This window comes from Psittacula echo, assembly GCF_963264785.1.
Source record: "Psittacula echo genome assembly, chromosome: 1".
Lineage (NCBI taxonomy): Eukaryota > Metazoa > Chordata > Aves > Psittaciformes > Psittacidae > Psittacula > Psittacula echo.
The window spans coordinates 94240164-94265296 of record NC_137735.1 but is presented as its reverse complement, the minus strand read 5'-3'; the positions used below and the strand labels follow the sequence as shown (position 1 = coordinate 94265296).

General features: G+C 44.2%; 1 protein-coding gene across 2 annotated transcripts; it reads left to right on the top strand.

Moving 5' to 3' along the window:
• The first annotated feature begins 281 nt into the window (after positions 1-281).
• On the top strand, positions 282-23209 carry SLC37A3 (solute carrier family 37 member 3). 2 transcript variants are annotated; one of them, XM_080619668.1, is made up of 15 exons: positions 282-295; positions 3501-3665; positions 4591-4705; positions 6841-6933; positions 7403-7486; positions 8726-8871; positions 9852-9948; positions 11039-11123; positions 12265-12446; positions 14882-15023; positions 16291-16392; positions 17598-17645; positions 18618-18769; positions 20258-20323; positions 21151-23209. In XM_080619668.1, the coding sequence occupies exons 2-15, from the start codon at positions 3565-3567 to the stop codon at positions 21241-21243; spliced, it is 1506 nt and encodes a 501-aa protein (XP_080475794.1). In that variant the 5' UTR covers positions 282-295; positions 3501-3564; the 3' UTR covers positions 21244-23209. The 2 variants fall into 2 exon arrangements, with proteins under 2 accessions (XP_080475794.1, XP_080475795.1); XM_080619669.1 differs by lacking the exon at positions 16291-16392.
• Positions 23210-25133: the final 1924 nt, after the last annotated feature.

The following is a 25133-nucleotide window of genomic DNA, read 5'->3' as shown; positions in this document are numbered from 1 at the left end:
GCGGCGGGGGGGGGGGTGGAGTGGAGTGGAGTGGGGTGGGGTTGCTGCCCCGCGGCGGGAGCGGCGCGCTGCTGGGCGGGCGGATGGCTGTGGTGGGCTGACAGTCACAGGGGAGCCGCGGCGTGCCCTGCTGCCGCCGGCTCGGCGGGGCTCCGCTCCCCACCCCGCCCCGCTGAGGACGTGGCCGCTGGGCCACCCGTGCGGGTTCGCTGAGGAGAAGAGCCAGCGTCCTCATCGTCTGCCTCGGTGCTTCAGCGGGGGAAGCGGCTCGGCCGCGCCCTGCAGCCGGCCTCAGGTGAGCCGTGCCCGCCGGCGGGAGCGCGGCCTGCGCCCGGGGTTGGGCCGCTTGTCGCGGGTCTCTTCGGCTAGAGCTACTCCTATCGCAGTACTCGGATCGACTCGATGCTTGGAGCAGCCCCATGTCCTCCCAAGGGACATATAGCTGGGGCTTTGGGGTGATTTCATATGGGAACCCTAGCAATGCGATTTCTGGTCTTCCCTGGCGGCTCTGAAGGACGGCAGGGTGGTATTAAGGAGGTTTGTTTTGACCTTAAGGTGTCTTATTTTGACCTTAAGTGAAGGGGTAAGAGAGAATGTGGAAAGCTTAACAAAAGCTTATGCAAAGTATCAGTTAGCTGGAGGTAAATAGTGCTAAGCAAGCCGATGAGCTGTTTAACACCCGAAAAGCAGTTCTCTTCCTTTCTTAAAGGCCTGCGGTTCTCTGATTTCTGTGGTTTATCCTTTCTCCTGGTTTTCATTCCTCATCCTCCACTACAAATTTAATGTGGTATTCTCAGTGTAATTAGAAGGCTAATTTGTAAGGATAAACCCCTAGTTGCATGCTGCTCTAGCCTAGGGAGAATGCCAGTTTTGAATGTGAAAAGGGCAGAATGAAGAAAGAAAACAAATCTGTCGTAGTTATCTTTACACTGAACATAAGTGGGAAGTGTCATCCTGTGCCTGAAGGTCTTCTAGAAAGCAAGCTGAGATTGAAAGGCTCTGAGGAGCAGGTAATTTCAATAGTAAATGCTATTAAAGAAAAAAAAGGGTGACTTTAAGGTCAAACCTGGGTCTTAGCTTTAAAGAGACTCGGTATCTTGGACAAATAAGATCTATGTTTGCATATGTTGACATAAAGCAGGTGGTAAATCTTGTGCTCCGGGCTGTGGCCTGATTACCCGTGGAAGGAACTTTTCCTGCAGCGTTGCACAACTGGCTGTGTTCTGCTTTCCTCAGAAGAGCTCTGTTACTTGCTGTTGCCAGCGGAGGGAGAGGCAAGGAAAGAGAATGAGCTCTTGTGTTTGATGAAACTGTGTGGTTCGCAGGCCTGCAAGGACTGTGGTGCTGGGCAATTGGAGTGCCTGGGGTTCCTCTCTCTTCTTCATGCTGCTTGTGTGGGGGACGGCTCCAAGCAGTTTTATTGCTGCCATGTGATACTTCTGGGGGTGCTGAGTTTTCATTCACTGGTGTTGAGAAATGGTCCGGGACCTTAGATGGAGGTAGTTTCCAGGCTACTTACAAAGTTGCCTTTTCCAGGGCTAGCCTTGCCTTCCTGTGGCTCCAGACGTAGGTGCTTTTTCTTTCCCTCTGTATGAATCCATGAAGTCTAGAAGCATGTCCTTCAGTGCTGGCACACCTAGATGGTCTGTGCTTGCTGGAGCAATGAGAACGTAGCTCAAATGCACTCGGGCTGTGTGGATGCAGGTGGTCTCAGACTTTGTACAGGCTTGCTGCATTTGTTCTAGATGAGAATGATGTGTTCAAGTGTAGCATGGGATAAATGGGACTCCAGTGTCTCAAAGGTGTAATGGCTGAACCCATATTACTCGGGGGATTTCCATGCCATACTCTGTTTTGGAGGTCAGATCATAGAATCATAGAATTGTTTGGGTTGGAAAATACCTTAAGATCATCCAGTTCCAACCCCCTGCCATGGGCAGGGACACCTTCCACTAAACCAGGTTGCTCAAAGACTCATCCAATCTGACCTTCAACGCTTCCATGGATGGGGCAGTCACAACTTCTCCAGTGGTGGTTAATATATCCAGTTGTACTTGGTATCTGTCTTTCGGTCACACATACATCATCATTGATGGAACAAGAAAGGAAGACTTCATGCAGTGGAAGTTGTCTTGATGAAACCTTTAGGAGTTATAAGAAGGAAGAGCAGGAAGTCCCTGTGACATGCAGGGTTTTCAGCAGCAGAAATTTGGATAAGAGAAAGTCTGGGCAATGACTTCGAATTTCTGAAAGTGAGGTTTTGAAGCTGAACTTCAAAAGTCTTGTGCAGATTCACTAATCATTACAAACAGTGCCTGTGGATACAAAAGAACACAAAGGCGTTATGTTCCATCTTATTTCAGCTCTAATTCTTTGAGAGAACATGGGTGGTGCATCTTTTTAGTTCTCCTCAGCATTCAGATTGTGCGGGGTGTCTGAATGTCTTCTGAAAATGCAGTTCCCACCAGCTCACTTGTGGAGCTGTTTTTTAAGCCAGGTTGCATTAACAAAATTGGGTTCTGCCTTCAGCAGTGATGCTGTTATATAGCATATCTTTCTTTGCACTGTTCTCTGTTGCACGGACACAAATGCTTTTGTAGTTGCTTTGTGAGCCGTGGCAGGGAAATCTGGCTGAAAAGATCCCTGCCAAGAAAATGAAAGGGAGGCATGAAATGATCCCTCAGCCGTGCCAGCACATCTGAGGGAGTGGAGTAGTGTGGGGTGAGCCAGCACTAAGAAGCTCTGTGCCTATATCATAGCTTTTCCTCAGTACTGATAATTTCTGATGTATAGCAGCTTTGGCAGATGTCACCCATGCCCTACAGGTAGTATGACTTGCCACATGCTGAACTTACTGAATTAGTGACAGATGGAGCTTTAATGTAGGGCTTTGAGAATGAACAGGCTGGGAGACTAGCTGTTGGATTTCAGCACTGTTGTCACAGTTGCCTTCCTTTCTTCAGCTGTGCAAGTCCACTCTTGAGTATATTCTTTCAATTACATCTTAAAGAGGCAGTTAGATCCAAAACTGTTCTCTACCAGCAACCAAATGCTCTTCTCTTGACTTCATCACCAGTCCATAGCCAGTCAGGCAGCAATGGGAGGTTACCTTGTTTATGACTACTCCACAGTGCACTGCAGATGTAAATTGTGTGGAATGGTCTTTAACATGAGAGCACTAGAAATGGATAGATCTTGGGGGAGCTCCTTGGTGATGGGCACTGAAGAGGCATCTGCTAGTCAGGGAACAAAAAAGAAATGGGTTGAAGGATAACCATGAGGGTACTGCGAGAGTGGGAATAAAAACACATTTCTGGGCATAGAATGTGTCAAGGAATGTAAAGGTGACAAGATGGGTAGTGATGTGAAACAAATCAGGAAGGAATGGCATAGAGTTGTTCCTGCTGAATTCCAGCTCTTTGAGGAGCACAGATGTATTTTTATACGTGAGTGTTAATTCAAATATGTTTTCTTTTCTCCTCCCTTCCCATCTTCTTCAGTTTAAGCAAGAAGAAAAATGACCTAAGCATCATCCAGCCTTTGTGGCCAGGGGCTGCCAGGAGCATGGCTTTGCCTGGAAGCTTACGAAGGCAGCCTGCAGATAGAGGCCTTGTGTCCCACTGCACCCACCATCATATTGTTGTGTTCCTGCTGACCTTCTTCAGGTAGGTTCTGCGTATCTCTGCTCAGAGAAGTGTTCATCTCACTGAATTTTGGGAGGGGAGGGCAGGGCATGTCTGAAGGCGGAGAATGAAGATAGGGAAATAGTCTCAACCTTTGGCTGTGAGCCTTGAAAACAAGCTTAAAAGCTAGTAGTACGAACTGGTCTGGTTGTCATCTAGTTGTGAAGTGTGCTATGCCCCTGGGGAATCCAGCTGCAAACAGGGCTTGCACTAAAGGTGAGGCTGACTGTGCCAAGCCAGTAGCACTCTGTTGCGGAAGGGTGAGTGCAGGTGGGTGTGGGAAGGAACTGGCCGAAACAAGGAAGGAGGCAAACGCTGATGCTCAGAACACATATAATGCCTGTTCTGACTGACGGAATATGCTGTAATTGCTTCTGGGGTCCTCTTCTCTCCTGAAAGTACTATTTGCAGAGCGTGGACAGGCCTCTAGAACAGAGAAGTCACTGCTTCATACCTGAAGGTTTGCTAGATTTGTTTGTTGAAAGTTTGTCTATTACACCAGCTGACAACAGCTGGGATACCATACTGCCTCTCCTTACAAATTTTGCCTCGCTGATATCCTTTCATCTTCACAACAATACTGCCAGTGGTACCTAACTTGTCTCTGGAAGAGAACTTGTAATGGTGGTTAGCAAAATGAGTGCATCTTCTCTTGTTGCCCAGTCACCTCCTTTTTTGAAAATAGAAGAGGAGATCCTTTCTGGTCAAGACCTTTTTCACAACTCCCCAAAAAATCTGTGTGCCTGCCCATAATTTGGGGGTTCCTGCTGCTGACTATTTCTCCAAAATTGACAGGCCTCTGCTATGCTATCTGCTTAGACAGCATGTATCTGTATTTTGAGTCCTATCCTTTCCCACTTGACCTCAAGAGATCATTTGGCCAACCTGTACTTGTGTTTTCTGGCAGTTACTCCTTGCTCCATGCTTCCAGAAAGACATTCAGTAATGTCAAAGTCAGCATTTCCAGCCAGTGGACTCCCTTCTGCCTAAACACCACAGCCCCTGAGCTCCGGCCATATGAGGTGAGAACACAAGGGATAGATAGGCAAGTACAAAGAAAGGTGGGTAACTTCCAGTATGCTGAGCTTGTGGTGCTGAGGAGGCCCCTTTAAGCATCCATCAGGGACACTGCTTGGAATGTGAGCAGGAGTTTCAGGTGTCTGAACTGTAGTTTTCTGGATCATCAGGTGATGGCAAAATCTCTCCTAGTGGTCTCCAGAGAGAAACTTCTTGAGAAGTTTAAGTGTTCCAATGGAAATGGGGACCCCAGCAGAGGCTCTACAGTAGCCATCAGCATGGAGAAGGGGGAGGAGAAGGGAAGGAGGGACCCTACCTCTGAAGTGTTGGAAGTAATAAATGAGCAGTTAATGGGCTTACAGAGATCTCTGTAAAACCCTGGCTGTGCCTTTCTCTGTGGTGATGCTGCTGCTGCCACCATGTTAAAAGGATAGCCAGAGTAGGAGAGAAGAAAACTGAAAGTGCTAGCTGCTTATCCTAAATTGATACTGAAGAAATACATCTAAAAGTTCTGATTTCCAAAATGCTGAACACCCAGCATGCCTTGTCTGGAAAATCTTGGCTTCAGTGAAAGCAGTGGGAGTTGTGGCACTGTTTGCTCGCAGGAAAGGAAGTTGTATACTGCTTGTATCTCACAATGGGAATGCAAGAACTACCGCCTGGCTCCTGCCCACAGTCCTTTTAGGGACATGCTTGTTTTTAGCAGTGGCTTGTCCCAGTGCTTTTGGGAAGTGGAAGGAATCTTACATAAACAGCTTGGTCACAGCACTGTTAGAGCAGGGAGTTCCAGCTCAGCTGCTTGGGTGTTGTCTGTGTTAGAAATCATTGGTTATTTGAATGTTTGAATGAGAGATGAGAAATGCTGACTTTCTGTGGGAAGTGAAAACAGTAAATTGGATCTGCAGTGTGTTCAGGGTTTTCTAGTAATGGCAAAAAGGAATGAACATCTTGGGGATGCAAAAAGTGAGCTACAGGGTATTTATATTTAGTTCCTTAACTCACATTCAAACTAGTAGTATATTTTGGAAGGTTTTTTTTTTGGGTTTGTTTTTTTTTTTTCTGATATAGATAATATAGTGTTTGGATGTTTAGGTGCATGTATCTGATCAAGAAAAATCGTCAAAGTGGTCGTTTTGGTATGAATTTAGCTTATAACAATTGACAGTAAAGCGTGTTTTGGGAAATGGATAAATCAGATTAAGGATATGAAGAGAGAAGTTACATGCTATCAGTTTTGAACTTTGGTATATCTTTTAAACTACAGTTGGTCTTTATACTTAAAAATATATTTTAAGTATAACAGAATGTGTTGCAATAGTTGTGCGAGCAAGGCATAGTATGATTTTGTTAGAAGGACAACTAGGATCTGTGCTTTTCAGCCTTTAAAGGTTTGTTTATTAGAAAATAAAACGGGGGTGTGGTATTGGGGAAAGAAAACTTTGTCCTGATTGATTCATATCAACCTCAAAGCTTGCTATTTTCAGCTGATGTTGCTAATCTTAGTTTGGGGACAGCTGAGTCTTTTTCCCTTTCTTCCCTCATCATATTGAAAGTAAAATGAAACTCAGGGTGAGCCCCAAAAGCCCCTCTAAACTACTGACTGTAGTTCATTGTAAATAGTTTCCATCCAGTCTTTTTCTTCCCCTTGTTCCTTTTGTGTTCTTTCTTTTCTGTCATTTCTTATTATGGTTGGGACCACAAGTACTTTAAGGGAATTATTCATTTAGTGAAGACAGCAAGATAAGCACAGAAGAGACACTTCACAGAAAACACAATATGCTTTTATTGTATTATTCATGAAGATGCTCATCAGTGTTTCTGTGTAAGAAGCTGTCTAACAGTTGTGTGCTTGTTAGAAGTAAGGTTTGTTTTGCCAGCCATTTGTCTTGATCCAGGTGGAACAAGCATTTCTCAATTCTGGTTGGGTAGCTTTCATTTTAGGAGTGAAATGAAGTGACAGTGGACATTTTTTGCAGTAGGTAATGACACAATTGTTCTTGATTTGAAAATTAAAGTGTTGAAAGAATGGGAGGCTGCTGGGGCCAGAAGCTGTGCTGGTATGGAGTTGGGGTTTCTGTTGAAAAAGAGTAAAATGAGCTATGCCTCTCAGTGTTTACCTGTTAAAATTTTCTCTCTGTAGCTCTGGAACAGCAGCCATTTATTTCCAAATGCAGAAGAAGCAACTCTCTTCTTGGGGACGTTGGACACTGTCTTTTTGTTTTCCTATGCTGTGGTGAGTAAAAGTAACCCAAAACTGCTAAGCTTTGGTTGAATCTTACAGGGATGATTGCACCCAGATTTGGAGGGGATGAACAGGATCATCTTCCTGCACTTGCCAGCACTAATACAGTTAAAAAGCTTAGTTCAGAGCTTGTTAGTTCTGCCTGTGCCTGTCACCCATGTGAAGATGCTTGTTAAAAAATGTAAGAGAAATACTATCGCTTCAGAACTTCTCACCGCCCTGTCACCAGTGGATGGGAGGGTTCTGTCTCTCCGAGAGCTCTCAGCTGAATTTTTTAAAAATAAGAAATTTAATGAACAACAATGAGCAGGATTTCTGTGGTGACAGAAGTGGTTTGAATCAAACTAAGTTGTTGTAACAGCAACATGTGGATCAGCTTGATTCTTCTACACCATTTTAACTCTTGCAGATAACAAATGCAAATCTTGTGACTTTATTTAATGCTGTGTTTTGTTCTTAGGGTCTCTTTGTCAGTGGTATAGTTGGTGATCGCCTGAATTTACGCTGGGTTTTGTCTTTTGGCATGTGTTCTTCTGCTCTTGTGGTAAGTCAAAACATACTAGTGTGATTTAGAAATCTCTCTTAGGGTTTCTGGATAGGATTTTACTTTAGGGGAGAAGAGGCTCTGTTTCTATGCAGGTCTGCCTGTAAGCTGTAGCTGTACCTCAGTGGTTTCAAAGTCTGTACGTAAAACTTTGTCCTGGACGTACTTATTGCATTGTCTAAAGCAGAGCTACACTAGATGACTCACCTCTTCCTGAAATATCTGTTTATGGATACTGTGTCAGAAGGAAATTCCAAAGTTTGAGACACTGTCTAGAGACTTGATGAAAAGCTTTAGTACAAGAATGGTGTGTTTGGACATTCTGGGACTGTTTTGTATTATAACTGTTCTCTCAGCCCACGTATATTGTCATCAAGGTTTTTGCTTCCAAACACAATCTTTGCTGTCTTTCTTAGGGGACATACTAACAATAGTAAGCATTCATTTACTTGTTTTGTAATTGCTGGGAGGGCATGTGTCAAAAAAAGAATGTCCACTTAAAACAAGAGGGTTCTTGAAGTGTGAGCCACTGCAGATAAGTGTGAATCAGTTTTATCTTATTGTGGTTTTCTGGTTATTAAAGTAGTCGTAAAATGTTGGAGTGCTTTTGATTTACCCAATGGCTACAAACCCCGCTATGGCTTATTGCGTTCTGCAAACACATGACCACAAACATGCATGAAGTGCAGTCTGCCATGAAGTGTGTTTATTTTGGCTAGTTTAGGTTAGGGCTCTTAGTCATTTGAGACTTAGCTGTAGTATTTCTGTCAAATTTTGCTAAGATAAATGGCCACTGAGCGTTTTGTGTTTGCACAGAGGCTTGTGAATTTGGATGTCAGTACAATAGTAGATCAGATCAAGAGGCTACTCTATTTTTAGTGTTGTTACTGGAAGTATTTCTCTCTTTCTGCACCACTCCTGTTAAAACTGTGCTGTTTACAAAGATAAAAGGCTTCTGGAGTGGAAGTGCTGTGACAGCACATTTGTCTGTGGAGGTGTTCGGGCTCTGGAGTAAGTGCTGTGATGCCTCACCAGAGGGTGCTATTAGCCCTGAGCTGCTTCTTACACAATGCCAGGCTCCCTCTGGGCTGGCCTGGCCACTGCGGGGCACCTTCTCCTTGAAATGTTACTTCTTTTTTTTGGACCCCACTCCTGCCTGGCTTTCAGCAGTAGCCTCGGGGTTTCTTTTCTGTTGGTTTTTAAGTTGGTTTGTTTGGCTTTTTCCACCCTCCCCTCTAGGTGTTCTTCTTTGGCACAATTACAGAATGGTTGCATTTCTACAACAAGTGGTTCTACTGCTGTCTCTGGGTTGTGAATGGCTTACTGCAGTCCACTGGTTGGCCCTGTGTGGTTGCTGTCATGGGCAATTGGTTTGGAAAAGCTGGGTAAGTGGAGTTTTCTTCAGTGACTCACTTGTCTGACCCACTGAGTAGCAGATTGAGCTGACTCAAAACAGAAAGGCCAACTGTTAGGTCAGAATTAAAATTATGTGGGATGAATCATCATCACTGAATGGTTTGGGTTGGAAGGGATATCAAAGATCATCCAGTTCCACCCCCCTGCTGTGGGCAGGGACACCTTCCAGTAGACCAGGTTGCTCAAAGCTCTCTCCAACCTGGCCTTGAAAAATGCCAGGGATGGGGCAGCCACAGCTTCTCTGGGCAACCTGTGCCCGTGTCCCACCGCTGTCACAGGGAAGAATTTCTTCTAATATCTAATCTAAATCTCTCTTCTTTCAGTTCAAAACCCTTTCCCCTTCTCCTGTTACTACATGCCCTTGTAAAAAGTCCCTCTCCAGATTTCCTGTAGGCCCTCTTTAGGTACTGGAAGGCTGCTAGAAGCTGTCCCTGGAGATTATGCTTTTCTTGTTACTATTATCTCTCTTCCCTGGAGCCACAGAACAGCTTGGTGTGGAGAGCACAGTTATGTGTTAAAAGGCACAGGTTCAAACTTCAAAAGTATCATTACAGAGTGTCTCAATTTGAATTCTCATGGCACTGGGAAACCTCTTTCTGTTTATGTACTACTGAAGAGACTGAATTAAAATTGACTCCTTGTAGGTTCAACTCTGTCGCTTTGGGGTACTGCAGATGTGCTCTAGCTATAGCATGTAACTCAGTTGTTGCCAGCTCATCTCTGCTATAATGCAAGTGTTTCAGGATAAAGCATTCCTCCCTTATCTATTTGGAACCTCCAAGTTATTCTGTGTTTTGTTTTAAGTGACCTTTGAGTCTTCTTGGAGTGCACTGGGAGAATGCTGTAACTTTATTCTTTAGTTAAAGTTTATTCAAATGTTTTATCTTCATCTTGCTCCTAATGTCACCTCTCCCTGCGTTGCCTTTTCAAATTCCTTCCCCCTCTGCAGAAGAGGTTTTGTGTTTGGACTCTGGAGTGCCTGTGCATCTGTGGGAAATATCCTTGGGGCGTTCCTTGCCTCCTGTGTTCTCAAATACGGCTATGAGGTAGGTATTGCTGTCTGGCTTCTAGCTGGGACTGCATGTCTGATTGGGTTGTGAAAGACTAGTTGCTTATGCTGTCTCTGAGAGATAAGAGGCTCAGAGTGCCCATTTTCATCATCCTGAATTCTGTGGTAGCAAGCAGTAGGCAAAATACAAGGGGTATTCCTTTCCTGACCCTTCCAAGTTGGGAAAAATGAGTCTGATATTTCTTTGTAAATGGGACTGATGTTATTGAAAAGCCCTAGTGTTGTAGTAGACCCTCTTCTAATTTGGTAGCTTAAGGTGCTCTTCAGTCATTCATCACAGGTTCTCACCTAACTGATGTCACTGCCGCTGAATAGTGGTGAGGTTCTGACAGTCATGAAGGCATAGCTTCTGTAACTGAGAAGAGGCTAGCACTATATTGCTGTAATGCAGCAGGCAGGCAATTGAATGCAGGGAATGTAAGTGAACCAGCACATCTTGAAGCCTGTGACCTGTGAGGACAGGCTAACAGAGCTGAGCTTGTCACTCTGGAGATGGGGAGGCTTAGGGTGCCAGATAGCAGCCTTCTGAAGCCTGTGAGAAGATTGCTGAGGACTCAGAGCCAGACTCTTTTCTGGGTTGCACAATGAGAGAGCTAAAAAGCAGTGGTTATAAAGTGAAGCAGGGATGATTCCACCTGGATGTTTGGAAAACTATTTCGCTATGAAGTTAATTCAACATGGGAACAAGGGGTGGGGGCCAGAGCCTGGAGGATCTGTTTCTGGAGGATTTCAAGACCTTATTGAGCAAAGCTGTAAGCCACCTAGTCTGAATTTGACCCTTCTTTGAGCAGTCCCTTCCAATGTGCTGGTTTGTTGGGTGAGCTCCTTCCTCACTGCTGTCACTTCAGTACACTAAACCAACTGTTTTAATGTGGTCTTTCAGCCTAGATAGAACCAAGTCTGTTCAGAAGATGCAAAGACCACTCGTTTCCAAGTTTTGTGGGTGTAGTCTGGGTTGTTGTAGCTGTGTTTATTCTCTGACAAGGCTGGAATGTAAAGAAACCTTCATAATCATTGAAGCCTTTGTGACTGAAAGTGTTTTAAAAATGTTCTTTATTTATCTTCAGTATGCTTTCTTGGTGACAGCGTCAGTACAGTTTGCTGGAGGAGTCGTTGTGTTCTTTGGGCTGCTGACATCACCAAAGGAAGTGGGTAAGCAAAAGAGAGCTGTAGCATTAAAGTCTCTTCATGGAAAGCAGATCTGCAGCTTTCCACGTAGTACTGGAATCACAGAATTCGAGAATGCTAGGTTGGAAGGGACCTCAAGGATCATCTGGTTTAACCTTTAGGAGTACTAAATTATTGCTTGTTCTGACAGCACTTATCCTCAGGGCTCTTATAAAACGGTGTTGCTCTTGAGTGTATTTAATGGAGCAAATGCTTTACCCACCAAGATCATGCTAAATGCCACTGTGCATCATGTGTATAGGGTCCGCATGTTTTAAAGAGCAAAATAAAACAGCCTGGCTCTAACATATCCATTAGGATGTACCTAATTACCAGGCTTTCTTCACCTGGAAAATCAGTATTTTTTTTAAAGAAATAGCAGGCAAACTGGTAGCTGGCTATTGTAGGAGAAAACTATAGCACGCCTTAATTGTGCAGTGGGAAGGGAAAGTACCTTTGGTCTGTAGGTTTCCCACAGCCAGTTAAATAGTTCTGAGATTGGATACGGACCTGCTCTGAGAAGATTGTAGGCAAACTAAAGTGTAACAGGAAAACAAAAGAACTTTCGGGCTTTGACAGGGCCGTGGAGGAGGTTTCCCAGGTGCCTGCAAGGGCTATAAAGTTGGTAGCTCTAAAGCTACCATAAAGAGTGCTCGTAAGAGTGCTCAGCAGCCCAGAGAGCACAGTGTAGTTCTAGTACTTCCGTTCAGCGAAGGCGATAACAGGCAGCAGCTGTCTGAGTAGCTGCTGGCACACTCAGCCTCTATGCTCAAGGGAAGTGGTACCCAGGAGCCAGGTCCCAGGATCCCAACCACTAAATAAGGGGGGAAATGCACTAATTTGTTGTCTTCCAACTAATGGCCAGACACTCAGAACAGACAAAGCCGACGCCAGGATCAGACAGAATACTTTCAAGAGCACTAGAAGACAAAGGGTAGAAACTGGCGACACTGCAGAACACCATCTAGAAGAGTTTCTAAGCCCAAAGGAGGATGGAGGTATGGGAGAGCAAGGGAATTGCTAGAAGGGAGAATTGCTTAAAAGAAGCGAGTATAGCTTTAGAGTGGGGAGAAGGTGAACAGGTTGTGGTTTGTTTTTCCTGTTGCATACCCCTTGTAAAACTTAGGCCTCCCTGAGCTTGGAGCAGACGAAGATGGCAGTGTGGAGGAAGATGCCAACAGACCTTTAATGAGCAATGATGATGCTGATGACGATGACCGGAATTACTCTATCCAAGCAACTGACACTGACAACCAGCCAAAGGCCATTGGCTTTTTCCAGGCTTGCTGCCTTCCGGGTGTAGTACTGGTGAGGACAGAGATTCTTGAGTGAGATCTGACTTTTTGTGTTGTCAGCATTTGTTGACATCATTGTTAATATGTTGACCATGTGTTGCAGTTGTTGATACCTGACTTCTTATGCTGTTAAAATCTTGGCTTGGGATTGTTACTCTTGTGCACATGGATTATAATATTGTTGGGGTATGTGATTTCATGTTGCTCTTGCAGTCAGACCCCTGCTTCATTTAGTGCATGTAATGAGCCAGCAACGGGCGGCAGAGATCCTTCCCTTTTTGCTGCTGAATTTAGAAGGGAGGCCATGAGCAAAGGTGGATGTAGGATGCTCTGTTGGTAAGGTAGCTATGCTGCCCTGGGGAATGGGATTTTCACTACTGGCTGAGCATCACACAGAACTCTGTGGCACTGATGTTGGGGTTTTTTTGTTGTTGCCTTAAAGAGAAGCTGGCCTGAAAAGCCTTAATCAGCATGATGTAACATGTGGCAAAGTAGGCGTTTGGGTTTTTTTTAATAAATAACTGGAAACAAAGCCTAGTGATGCAATTTCCACATATCCTCATCCTGTCTTGTGGAGAGCTTGTACTTTTGCGTCAGCAATATTGCCCAATTAATGGATTTGGTTCAGCTGAAAAATTAACCTGTCATTAAGAAAACAATGTTAACTTTGTATGTCAGTGGGCTGTGTGCCCCTGAATCAGTACAAGAAAAGGGGCAGGGTGGCTGGCTCAGTAGTATGGTGTGAACTGTCTTGATCACGAAGCAGAACTACTGAATGGAGAGTGTTGTCAGATACCCTTAATGAGCAATGTGTTTGGGGTTGTGATTAAGGCAACACAACCTCTAGAAGGGATGGGTGAATTGTCAGTGTTTAGAGTGCCGGACTACCACAGTTTTGTTGTTAAGACCTTGGTTGAGAGGTAGTAAAAGAAAGCATACCCATCTTGAGCTCTTTCCTAATACAGCTAAATGCTGTATAAACTGTAGTTTGGTTTTGGTGGTGCTAGAAATGGGCTGAGGTAAAATTTCTTGGTGATGGAGGCTGCCTCAGCTGCTGTGACTTTTTTTCATTGGCCATAACATAGGGGGGTATTATACAACTGGTGTTGCTGTTTCTATATTTGGGATATTGAGGCCCTGTTCTGTGCATTAACCCAGCAGTGTGGACACCTCTGAGTTTGTGTGTTCTATCTGATGGCAGATCAGTGCCCCACCAAGCCAGGACACTGTCAGATCGGTGAGATACCAAATACCAAGAGCACTTCCAAAATCTTGTCAAGATTCTGCAAAGACTTTATTATGACATATTTTTTCTGTAGTTCCTCTCTCCTCCTGCTGAGTGATGTGCTGGGAGAGTTTTAGTACAGACAGCTGCCCCTCGAGCCTCTAGAAATTAAATGTTTAATTGCTCTGACAGTCTGGTAGAAGGTTTCTAAGCATGTTGTAATAAATGCTGCCTCGTACAGTGCACTTTTCACATGTATGGTGGAGATTAGTTTGTGTCCTGTCAGAGTGAAAAAGCATTAATAAGCTAAAAGGGGTTTATTTATTGAAATAATATGAATTCAGAAGGTGTGATTTTGAGCAGTTGAATATATAAAAAAGATCTGCTTTTTGACATTCAAAGTGTGTACATACAAATTTTCATACAGCCCCAAAAGCTGTGATTTTAACAAGTTGGGTTTCCTGCCCCTATTCTTGTTTTCCTCTTTAAGTATGGGTTCCTTGAATTGCCATGTCTGTGTTTATCAGGAGGCCTCACTGAAACAGTGTGCCTCCTCCCTCTGCATGCTGGGCTGGCAATCTCAGAGAACAAATCTTTGCCACGCACATGAAAGCTCTAAAGAAGGAGATCTCCTGCTAGCTAAGGACAACTTGACCCCAGCTGCCAAAAGCAGGAGGTTGTCTCAGCTGTTGCGTTTGGAAGCATGTGCTTAGATTTGGCCAAACCTTTCATCTTGTGTCCTGAAATACCTGCCTGGGGATTATGAACGAAGCCTTCTCTTCTGGTGCTGTAAGCAGATGAGCCTTCTGAGCAGCAAAAGATAGCACAGAGGAGCTACTTCACATAACTTTTCTCAGCATGATGCACAGATGACTAAATCTCAAGCTTATTTCATGTCACATGGTTGGCTTCCTTCTCTTCAGAAGGTGAATTAAATTTCCTTCATTTCTTGAAGCCTGGTGTCACTTCCTCTCAAGATTACACTGAAAGTATTTTAACCCCTTGCATTCAGTGAAAAGAAAATAGCCGCCTTTTTTATGTATTCCTGGGTTCCCTTTGATGTTCAGCATTAAGCTTCCATAATGCTGCCTTCTTAGGAGAAATACAAAAGCACTTTCCCTAAAAGCTTTAGCTGGATACTGAGCTTTATGGTGGGAGGAAGCAGAAACGCCTTTTGCATTTCCCAAATGCTAACTGCTTGCTTGGCCCTCTCTTTGTTCCAGTACTCTTTGGCTTATGCTTGCTTGAAACTGGTGAATTACTCCTTTTTCTTCTGGCTGCCCTTCTACCTCAGCAACAATTTTGGATGGAAAGAAGCAGAAGCTGACCAGCTCTCAATCTGGTATGATGTGGGAGGAATCATAGGTGAGTGAGCAAGTGAATGGCATCTTCCTGCAGTTGCCCTGCTAGTGTTTGAAAAGTGATAGACATCGCATGCAGCTCAGAGCAGTCATGTTTGGTGGGATCTAGCTCTTTACTGAATATATAAAGTCTAGTTATGTATGTGGCTGCTTGGCTATTTTGTTTGGGTTTCCTCCCCTGCCCTTTTTTTTTTTTTTCCCTGAAACACAGAGTACGTGAGCCCCCTAAAGAGTTTACGTATCATTTAAAGGGCACTATGATATTCTTGGACACTACCCCCAGCAGGCATTACTCTTTGGTCACTAGGACCTCTTGAAAAGTGCCATGTACAAAATGGTATCCCTGCTTATTGCTACTTTCTGACAAGTACCCTTAGGGGAGAGTTTAGATCTGGAATTAACTGGGTTTTCTATTGTCCCTTCTGTCCTGTATTTTTAAGAAGCGACTCAACACAGATCTTGGCAAAGCCAGCACAACTGTGTTGTGTTCAGAAATAAAATGTAATTGCACTTGTTCCTGCTGGCTGCAAGATCTGACCCTGTTCCACCAGAATAAAGAACATACTGTATGTGTTTAGACTTCCACTCTCCTGTGCTCAGTTTCATGCTTTATTACCTTGTCCAGTTAGCTTTCCTAGAATAGATATCCTTGTTTCGGTCTGTTCAGGGTCAGGTCTTTTGCCTCCGTGGATGTTTTGCGCCTGTGGATGTTAGGCTATTTCAGCGTTCCTAGTTTTTACCAACAGAGCAGTTCCTACAGAGGTATCAATGATATATAAGGTGATTTTAATCTCCTACTGGCATTTGTTGCAATTAGTTGAACCTACCCTCAGTAGATGAGACAGTAGGGAATGAGAGACCTGTGTGCTAAAGCTTTCCATGTGAAAAAGAGTTGCCTTTTCCTGCTCTTTCTGTAAAGAAACCAGCCACAATGTTAAGCTTGCTTACATCCAAAGTTGTGGTGATCCTAGAGCTGTGATGGTCCTATAGAGGAAGGAAAAGAAAAGTTGAACAGTGGCTAGTTGTGTGCCAGAAAAAAGAAGTAATAAATTCTTGGGAAAGCAGTATGAGTAATTTTCCCTGCTCTACCTGTGCCACATAAGTTTACTGTTGTCTCTGTGTCTGGGGCAGTAAGGGCAGGAGACTTAGTTTTCAGGATTTTAGAGAGAATCTGTATTGATGACAAGGCAGGAGGCCACTACATTCAGTGAAAAGAGTTCTGTTCAAGGTGTCAGCATCCTGACCCTGACAATGGTTTCTTTTTTTTGCAGGTGGGACTATCCAGGGCTTGATTTCTGATGTGCTGCAGAAGAGAGCCCCAGTGCTAGCAATTAGCCTGCTCTTTGCTGTTGGCTCTCTTTTTGGTTACAGCCGTGAGTATGCTTTCATTGTGTAGGGAAAGGAGGTTTCTTTGGTACGTCTTAGAGGAAACCAGAGCACAGCCTGTTCTAATTGTTTTCTGGCCTTGAAACTGCTTCTGGATCAGGATGATGCCTTTTGGTCCTTTTTGCCTGAGGTGTGGTACTAGACAGAAAGTTAATGTCCAGTCAAAAAGAATTAGCTGAGTGGTTGGATTTCCCTGTAGTGGTGAGTTCCAGTACTGATCCTTCTCCAGTGTCAGTGAGATTTTTGGTGGTGTCATTGTATCAACACCACACCTGGCAGAGCAGGAAATCCGAGGTGCATCTTTATTGTAAGAGGAAAGAGAATCTGGAGACAGATCTGTGCTGCAGGATATATACACAGAGGCAGAAGCTCTTAACCAGTTACACTTCTGTAAGTGGTGAAACTGAAATTTTTGCCTTTTTTATAATAGATACAGTTTTTGGTGATTGGTTATTGAAAGGAAAACTAAGAAGGAGGAGACAGGCAGATCTCATTTTTATGAAACACCTATGATGATCTTCTAAGGGTAACAGCGTTCTCTTCAGACATGATGTTCTGTGGTACCGGAGTGCTTTAACTCACTGGGGTATCATTTCGCTTTTCTGTGTCTTCCTCCAAAATGAGGTGGTGATAACAGACAGGCTTTTATAGAGCATTTTGAGATCTGTGGGCAGAAATCACTGCCAGAGCTGGACATGAAATGGAAGTGTGACTTTCACAAGCTTACTCAGGTAGTCTCAAAGTAAGGTTAATAAGGTATAATCATTAAACAGCAAGGACTGGTTTTGGTGGAGTTTTGTAGGCTCTTGTGCTAACTCATTACTTTCAAAAGCATATTGGAAGCAATGAACTTTCAAGGAGAGTAAAATGTAAGCCCTGTGTCACAGAAAGGGGCATAATACAGGCTGGAACCCAGAGCCAGGCAAATTGGGTATCAGAAAATTTTAATGGCAAAAGTGACTTTTTACTGTAAAGTGCTGTTGGGTAACTTCTAGATCTTTAGTCTCTAAATGCCTTTGCAATAAGACTAATCTCTGTAGAAGTCTCTAATCAAATACAGGTCATTGTTGCTGTGTAGCTAACTGAACAGGCAGTTCGAACTGAATGTTTGCATGCTTCTTTCTGATCCCAGATAAGTGGCTTTCTCAACTTCATTTCTTTTATTTACACTCATCTGGTCTTTCTCTTGCAGGTTCTCCCAACAGCAAACCTATCAATGCTTTGATCATGGCAATTACAGGTAACTTATCCAACACCACTGTTATATCTACTGCTAGTAGACATATATATGCCTTGCAGAAAAATCAGTAACACCAGCCTCAGGTGGTGTTAATGTATTTGTGTGTGCGGCCATTTCTGCTGGTTTTGCAGGAAGAGTAAAATCTGGAGCCCAATTTCTGTTACTTTTGATATACAGCTGTAGGAAAACTGCCTTAGAGACGTATGGAATGTAGACTATAGAATAATGGCTTGGAATTGAGGGGATCTGCCTTGGCCCAGTATGATGGAAACGTATTTATGCCAAAATACCTAGCAGTGATCTGAGTGGTATCTGAGGAAGTGGATGTATGGCAAAGTCCTGAGCTGCAGGTCAGGTTTGAGGGTGTGTCAGAACCCCAAATGCCCTGTGTACTGTGAGAGGTCACAAGCTTTGTGTGCTACCAGACATACTGTGCTGTGTTATGGAATCAAGATTAGCCTGCATGAATAGAGCCTTTCTTTTCAAACACTCCTACTTCAGAACTCTGTCCTGTTGTGGGGTTTTTTGGCCTTCCATCTCCTCCATGAACCCCTGGCAACTGAGGCTGTAGCATGGGGGTATACTACTCCAGAGCAGAAACGTGTCTAAATCTGCTTCATGTGGAAGGTTTATATATGCATGCTGTTCAAAAATAGCTTTCTGTATGCGCTTTGGTGCGTCCTGACTTCTTGCAGAGTGTGCCACAGCTAATAACCTCGGTTTTGCTGTTGGATGAAAATGTGCTTGTTGGCAACCTCTATGTGTGTACTCCAGGTCCACAAGGTGTTCCCTGACCACATGCTTCAGCTGTGAGGGTTCACGTCTACCTACAGTTAGTCTGAAATCGCTGTCCCTAGGCTTAATCCTTTTCCTGAGCTTTGGATGATAGGAAATCTGTGCTTTGAAGATGTTCTGTTGAGACTTTATCTGCACACTTCTTTTGTACCAAGGCTCTTTTCTTGTCACTTGCAGGATTTTTCATCGGAGGCCCTTCCAACATGATCAGTTCTGCAATTTCTGCTGACCTGGGGCGCCAGGATCTGGTGAAAGGCAGCAGCGAGGCTCTGGCAACAGTCACGGGAATTGTGGATGGAACAGGCAGTATTGGTGCTGCAGTGGGCCAGGTGAGGCTACCAAAGGACAATAGAGTCTGGGAAAGGAGGCAAAGAGTCTGTCGTAGTTAGAGATGTTAGCATGGAGAGAGAGAAAGACAGGGTTGGTTGATTTTTTTGGTCATAGGAAATAGCAAAACCTTTGCTTATAGAAAAGTTTACCTGTATAACCGAGTAAAATGAGAATACCTATTATGAATGTTACAGTGTTTATGACAGAATTTAAAATCTGCTCTTATTTGCGGTTCCCTTTTTTTATCTATGGATGTCTTTTACACCTTGTAAATCCAGCACCACTTGCTTCAATAGTCCTTACAGTATGCTGCCAGAGGTCTGAAGACCAGACTGTTGCAGAAAAGAAAGCTGACAGTGTGCCCACTAGGGACATTCCTTCTTCTCAAATACAAGTGTTAACTATGTGGAAGAACACAGTGGTGCTTTGGGGAGGGGAGGATTTAGTACAAAGATCGAAGCCAGTTCTATTCCAGGCATCCTCTAGTGCTGGTAAAATACCAAGGATGCAGGCGAGGCATACGAGTTTCTTTTCTGGAAAGGGATTTGGGTTTATAGGTGCCACTGATTGCCTGGTAAATACAATCATTCAGTCTTATTTCATAGGAAAGATGCTGAGCTCCATTAAATGTGGAAAATTACAGTGCTTTGTGGACATCTTAAAGCGCACTGTTACCCTCAGTGTTCTTCTTACATTGTCTGCAGTGTTTCTGTCTTCCCCCACACATACCATTCAAACTCACGTCATCATAAAAATTGGGTCTTTAGTTCTGAAAAATTCTGCCTTCCTCCCATTCTAGCATTGCATTTATTTCACCAGAGACAACCATGATGTCATTCTGGGGGTGTGTGAGTAACAGCAAATCCACAGTGAACATGTTAGAAATTCAGATCCTGTTTTGTGCTAATACACCCAGTAGTGAAGAAAGGAGGCCCTTGTACAGCATCTGAATATAAATCTGCTAATAGGGAATACATTTTCTTTTGTAGCCTGTGTAGTCTTATTGAAATAGAATGAAGTTCAGAACAGACTGTAGTCTCAAGTGTCTTCCTTACGATGAAGGGTTAACTAAGCAGTGGTTGCACAGCACTTGAAAATGTGTCCTGTGTAATTTATAAACCGTTCTAGAGCTTTTAGTTCTGAGAGTACTTACATCCGCTTATGTCCCAGTGTTCTGCGCAAAAACCTTGTATTCAGCGGAGTGTATTTGTCACCCTTTGAAACTGTAGTTCAGTTCTGTCTTTATGCTGCTATGAGTTACTGTATAGCTTTGGGATGGTATCCCTGCTTTGCTGAGACTGTGGGTTTTGTACAAGAAAGGCTGCTGTCCTGAGTCATCTCTTCTGACAGGAAAAGATCAGCCAGAAGGTTTTGTGATCAGCTCTGTGTGGAGTGTTAACAGCCCACAAATTCTGGAAAATGAAAGAGCAATGCCTGAAAGTCCTCCTTCCCAGTTTGAATAATTCTTTTTTCCTTTTTCCATTTAGTACCTAGTGTCTTTGATCCAGGAGAACCTGGGATGGATGTGGGTTTTCTATTTCTTCATTCTAATGGTAAGAGATCACCTTTTTTAACATTTCTTTGTCAAAGTTCAATTTGCAACAGAAAGTTTGTGTGAGAACCTGAAAATCATGACTTTGGCATTCAGTCTCTTTCTGTAGCACCTGCAAACTGGTGCCATTCTCAAAGTGGTCTACGGTGTGCCTTTGCCTCAGGGTGTCTAAATCAACTGGGTTCATGTTGCCCAACAGGAATGAAGATTGTGGCAGAGACACAAAAATACTTGCCTAAAAATACCTGTATGCATTTCCTAAAGCTCACATAACCTGACTGCCTTCCAAGGAAGGACTTGCCTCCTTCATCTCCCTCATATGTAGTTCCTAGTATTTTCAGAGAGCTGAAGTTGAGGTGCTTGTTAGCCCTCGCAGATTAGTAGAAGGAGTGATGAGGATCCTAAAACTGAAATGAAAATGCCTGCCCTGGTATGCCACTGGGGGAGAAGACCCTTCAGGCCCTGATCTCCTCAGCGTTGCCACAGTGGTGAATGCTGTACAATTCACCTGTTCTTCCCTGCTGGAAGTGTCAGGAATTCTTGCATCTGTGCTGACAAGGGTAAAGGCTACTTTGGTAACCAGCACAGGTGGCCAGGAGGAAGACCACTGAGGCAGTGAAGAGCTCATCTTCTTTATGAAAAGATCATGACAGCTGAAATCATATGAGCTTTCCTGCAAACTCAGTCCTCCCATCCAGTGGGCCACTTTGTCATAGCTTCTCTTAGCCTGTATCTTTCTGGGAAGGCCTGGAATGCACATTGGAGGGCAGGATGGCTGCAGCTATGGCTGTTCTGTGCTCATTGTCCTGGATATGCTTCTTTTCACAGACGAGTTCAACAATCCTGTTCATTTCACCATTAATAGTGAGGGAGATGAGATTGCTCCTGCACGAGCGCCGCCTGCGAGTGCTGGCTGAGTGACTTCTGCTCACCTCCAGAAAGACTGCTGTATGGACCTGACAGCTGGAACACTAAACAGAACCCTGGGAGACTTGGTTGTTGCATCCTCCAGGTTTGGACTAATTCAGAACTGTTCTGCAAAACTTGATGGACCTGCCTTTTTCAAGCTCTGTAGTGGAGTACCAAATACCCGTCCTGAGACCACACACATGGAGCTGCTGGCCTAAGCCAGACAATCCACAGGACTGGTGGATTGTCCCAGCCTGCCAGACTCTGCCATGTCAGCAGTCACACCAGGGTCTTCTTTTGGGTGGTCTCACTGCTATACCCTTATTTATTTCTGGATGTCCTGACCAAAGGTCAGCTGTTTAAGACTGACAGTGGAGAGGTGGTCTTGCGATGAATTTTGATGCTCTGTTGTGCTGGTGAAATCATACAGTGCATTTCATGGGTAGCCTAAATTTATGATCGCTTTAGCTTTTAGAAAGGTCAAAAATAATGATCTGCAGTCAGCGCTCTCCAGTTGTATAAAACATGCTGTTGCTAAATCTCTGCACAGACAGACCTCTGCTACTAACTGTCACATGTTCCAGTAGATTCACATGGAAAAGTTAACCTCCATGTTGGTTTTTAGCATTTTTTAACAGTAGTAATGATATTACTAATCTGGGAAATGAGATTTCAGTTTTTAACTGTTTAAGCAGACAAACGGTGTGCAATACTTTACTATGATCTCTGACAAAAAGCCTTAATAGATCCTTTGTGTCTAAAGGATCCTTGAATGGCTTTGGGGATCAGTAATGGGACACAAATACTTTCACTACTGCTTTGTTATTTGAACTCTAATCAATACTGACCAAAATGGGACCCTCTGAAGGAAGCTGGTGTCACTGATTTCATACTCATTGGGCAATTGCTCATCTCCAGCAAAGGAGAACCAGAAGGGAATTAAAGGAATTTAAGGGACCTGGCTGCTCTCAGGCAAGGGCTTCCAGGTAGGGACTGAGAATAGTAATAGTGAGCAAGTGCTGCTGGTTTTCCCCCATGCTCCTCTGCCTAGGGTGTTAAAGCTTGAGTTGTATCTTGAAGAGAAAGGTTAGATGCAAGTCAGCACTAAAAGCATCTGACTGCATTCAGTATGGTGGTATCTGAGTATTACGCGGTACCGCAGTAAGCAAGGTGACCACCGACACCTCTGACATTTGTGATGTTAATGGGAGTATTGGGCAACCTCTCAACAGATTGTTTTCTGCTTCTGCCTTGGGATGTTCCATTGAAATAGGCACGTGTTACCCAGCAGAACATCTGATCAAACACTCAATGTAACTAGCCAACAATGCCTGGATGGGGCAGAGGGCAGGAAAATTCTTGGAGCTGAAACTTTTTAAATGGGAAAGATGCCTTTTCAAAATATACAGTGATTTTATTTTATTGGTTTTTAAAGTCATGAATGTCAGTCTTTAATCACGTGTTGATTGTAACGAGTGGAACATTATTAGTGCCTTAAGGTTTTAATGTATTGAACGGTTGCTTAGTGACTTCTGCTTCTGCAGTGAGGGCTCTGTGCACAGCTTTGCTTACTGTGAAACGCAGTTACCCCATTTTATACTTTTATTTTGAGAGTCTCTTTCTTTCTTTCTTGGTGGAGGTGATCCTTGCATTTTTTTGCTAGCCCTCCAAAAAAAACAGTGCTTGGGAAAATGATGCCATTAAGCTGATGAGGGGCCTGAATCCTGTTCTTGTCTCTTCTCATTCCCATTCCAATTTTTGCCTGTATAATTAGAGCAGGAGACTGAGAATCTATCATCCTGTTCTCAGAATTATGCCCTGGGGTTAGTGTTCACATCCCAAGCTACTCATTAGCCCCTGTACAAATAGAATCAGAACTCCCTGAAACTTAGTTCTAAAATTGATGGCGGCACCGTTTGCCCCAGCCACAGCGTCTGAGAATCCGTGGTTTCAAATTCCAACCTGGATGAGCTCTTTGCCCGCCGTCTGGGCACGAGATAAGCTTTTGATGAAAGGTGGGGTGGGAAAGGGATGTTGCCGGGGTCGGGGTGGGGGAGGAGAGGCAGGCCGGTGTAACAAATGGTTTCCTGTAAACAGTTATGTCTCCTCTTGAGAAGTGTCAGATGTGTTGTGAGCACTGCAGGCACAGGCTGCCCTGCAGCTCGTGGTGGTGGTGCTTTGAGGCCACCCTTAATTACGAAGGCATGCCTGTGACTGCAGGATTTTGTTGTTGTTGTTGTTGCTGTTGTCCTGGGTTTTTGGTTCTGTTTATTTCCTCAAGGTGCTCAGATGAGAAGGGTTTTCAATCTGACCATGTCTGAACTGATCTCACATGAATAAACTTACTCTGACTTGATCTGGGCTAATTCTCCCGTGTGCTTTATTCCACTCTTCTCAATGTGCTTCTCCTGAGTGTGTTTCTCTCCTCCTCATTATAGGCCTAGCTCTGACAGCTGCTTCTCGCTCAGCTGCTATGAAGACCTGAGCCCTGACTCATGCTGAAACCAAACCCTCATCCCAACCTAAGTGTTCCCACACAAGGCAGTTTGGTTCTTTTCCCGAGAAGCTTTGTGAAGAGTCCCCTAACAGAGTAGCCCATAACGGTGTAATTAACAGTCTTAAATAGAGAAGGCAGAGCATATACTTGGGTTTATTTATTTGTCAATCTGCATGTAGCAGTCAGGTGTTCTTCCCTTGGAATTAAACGTGCCATGTGGCTGCTGGCCCTGCTGTGCCTTCTCTCCTGTGGGTTGTTTCTTTAAATGTAAATCCACACCTACGCTTAGCTGTGTTTAAATGGGCACAGTGGGGAACTTTGTAATTGTGTTTGTGTTTTATAGGTTGCTGTAAATTCAGAGTTGAGCACAATACTGGGTTGCTGGAGAAGGCCCCATGCCTGCGTGTTCTGGTCCCTCAATTCCAAGTAGTTTGTTGGTGCTATGATGCTATTTCTCAAGAAAAGCAAGGGCACGTAGTGACAGGACAAGGGGGAAGGGGTTTAAACTGAAAAAGGGTACATTTAGATTAAACATTACCTAGAAGTTATTCCCTGTGAGGGTGCTGAGGCCCTGGCACAGGTCGCCCAGAGAAGCTGTGGCTGCCCCATCCCTGGCAGTGTTCAAGGCCAGGTTAGATGGGGCTTTGAGCAACCTGGTCTAGTGGAAGGTGTCCCTGCCCATGGCGGGGGGGTTGGAACTGGATGAGCTTTTTAAGGTCCCTTCCAACCCAAACTATTCTGTGATTCTGATTTTTTTACGTTTTCTGCTGCTTCCTCTCTACTAATGAAGAACTTTCCAGCCTACTCTGGAAGTACTCTGCTCCTTAGAGCTTTCCTTTAGTACCTGTTTGAAAATGCTGATAGTAGCAGCCCCCATCACCACTGCTGTGCCTGTGACCTCCAGAGCTCAGTGCAGGCAGGTGGAAGTGTAGGAATTACTCAACTTTAGGGTGCAAAGCAAGTGTTTAAGAACTGATCTCTGGGTGTTTGCCTCTTGCTCAGGATGTGACTGACAAATTGTCTGACCAAATTGGTTATGAAAGCAAAGGTGTGCCCTACAATGCTCTTCCATTGAGGAAGGTCCTTGCAATAGATGCCCTTCGAGCAATGCTACTGTGTCCTGGTTTTCTCGAATGTCTGTAGTGCAATGGTATGGAAGTCTGCCTGGTGGCAGTGTCTTGGTGCTCTCAAAAGGGGAAGAATTGGGCTGCTGCTCCAAGTGCTGTCCTGAGACAAAAGGAGAAGATATCTATTTTGAGATAGTGCTTTTACTGGTGGTATCTGCGGGACTATCTGTTCAGGGGTGTCTCAGACACACCGCTGTTTGGTCACTCTCATGTAATCTTGTCCCCTCTCCATCTGTGGCCAGTGTGCTTTGCCAAACCTGTTTGCAGTTGCTCCCCCC

What these genes read in the sequence shown, in the direction of transcription:
- SLC37A3 (XM_080619668.1), top strand. Translation starts at nt 3,565, where the DNA reads ATGGCTTTGCCTGGAAGCTTACGAAGGCAGCCTGCAGATAGAGGCCTT. An exon ending in CTGAGCTCCGGCCATATGAG is followed by an intron (nt 4,706 to 6,840) that starts GTGAGAACACAA and finishes TTCTCTCTGTAG; the next exon opens with CTCTGGAACAGCAGCCATTT. An exon ending in GCCTTCCGGGTGTAGTACTG is followed by an intron (nt 12,447 to 14,881) that starts GTGAGGACAGAG and finishes TCTTTGTTCCAG; the next exon opens with TACTCTTTGGCTTATGCTTG.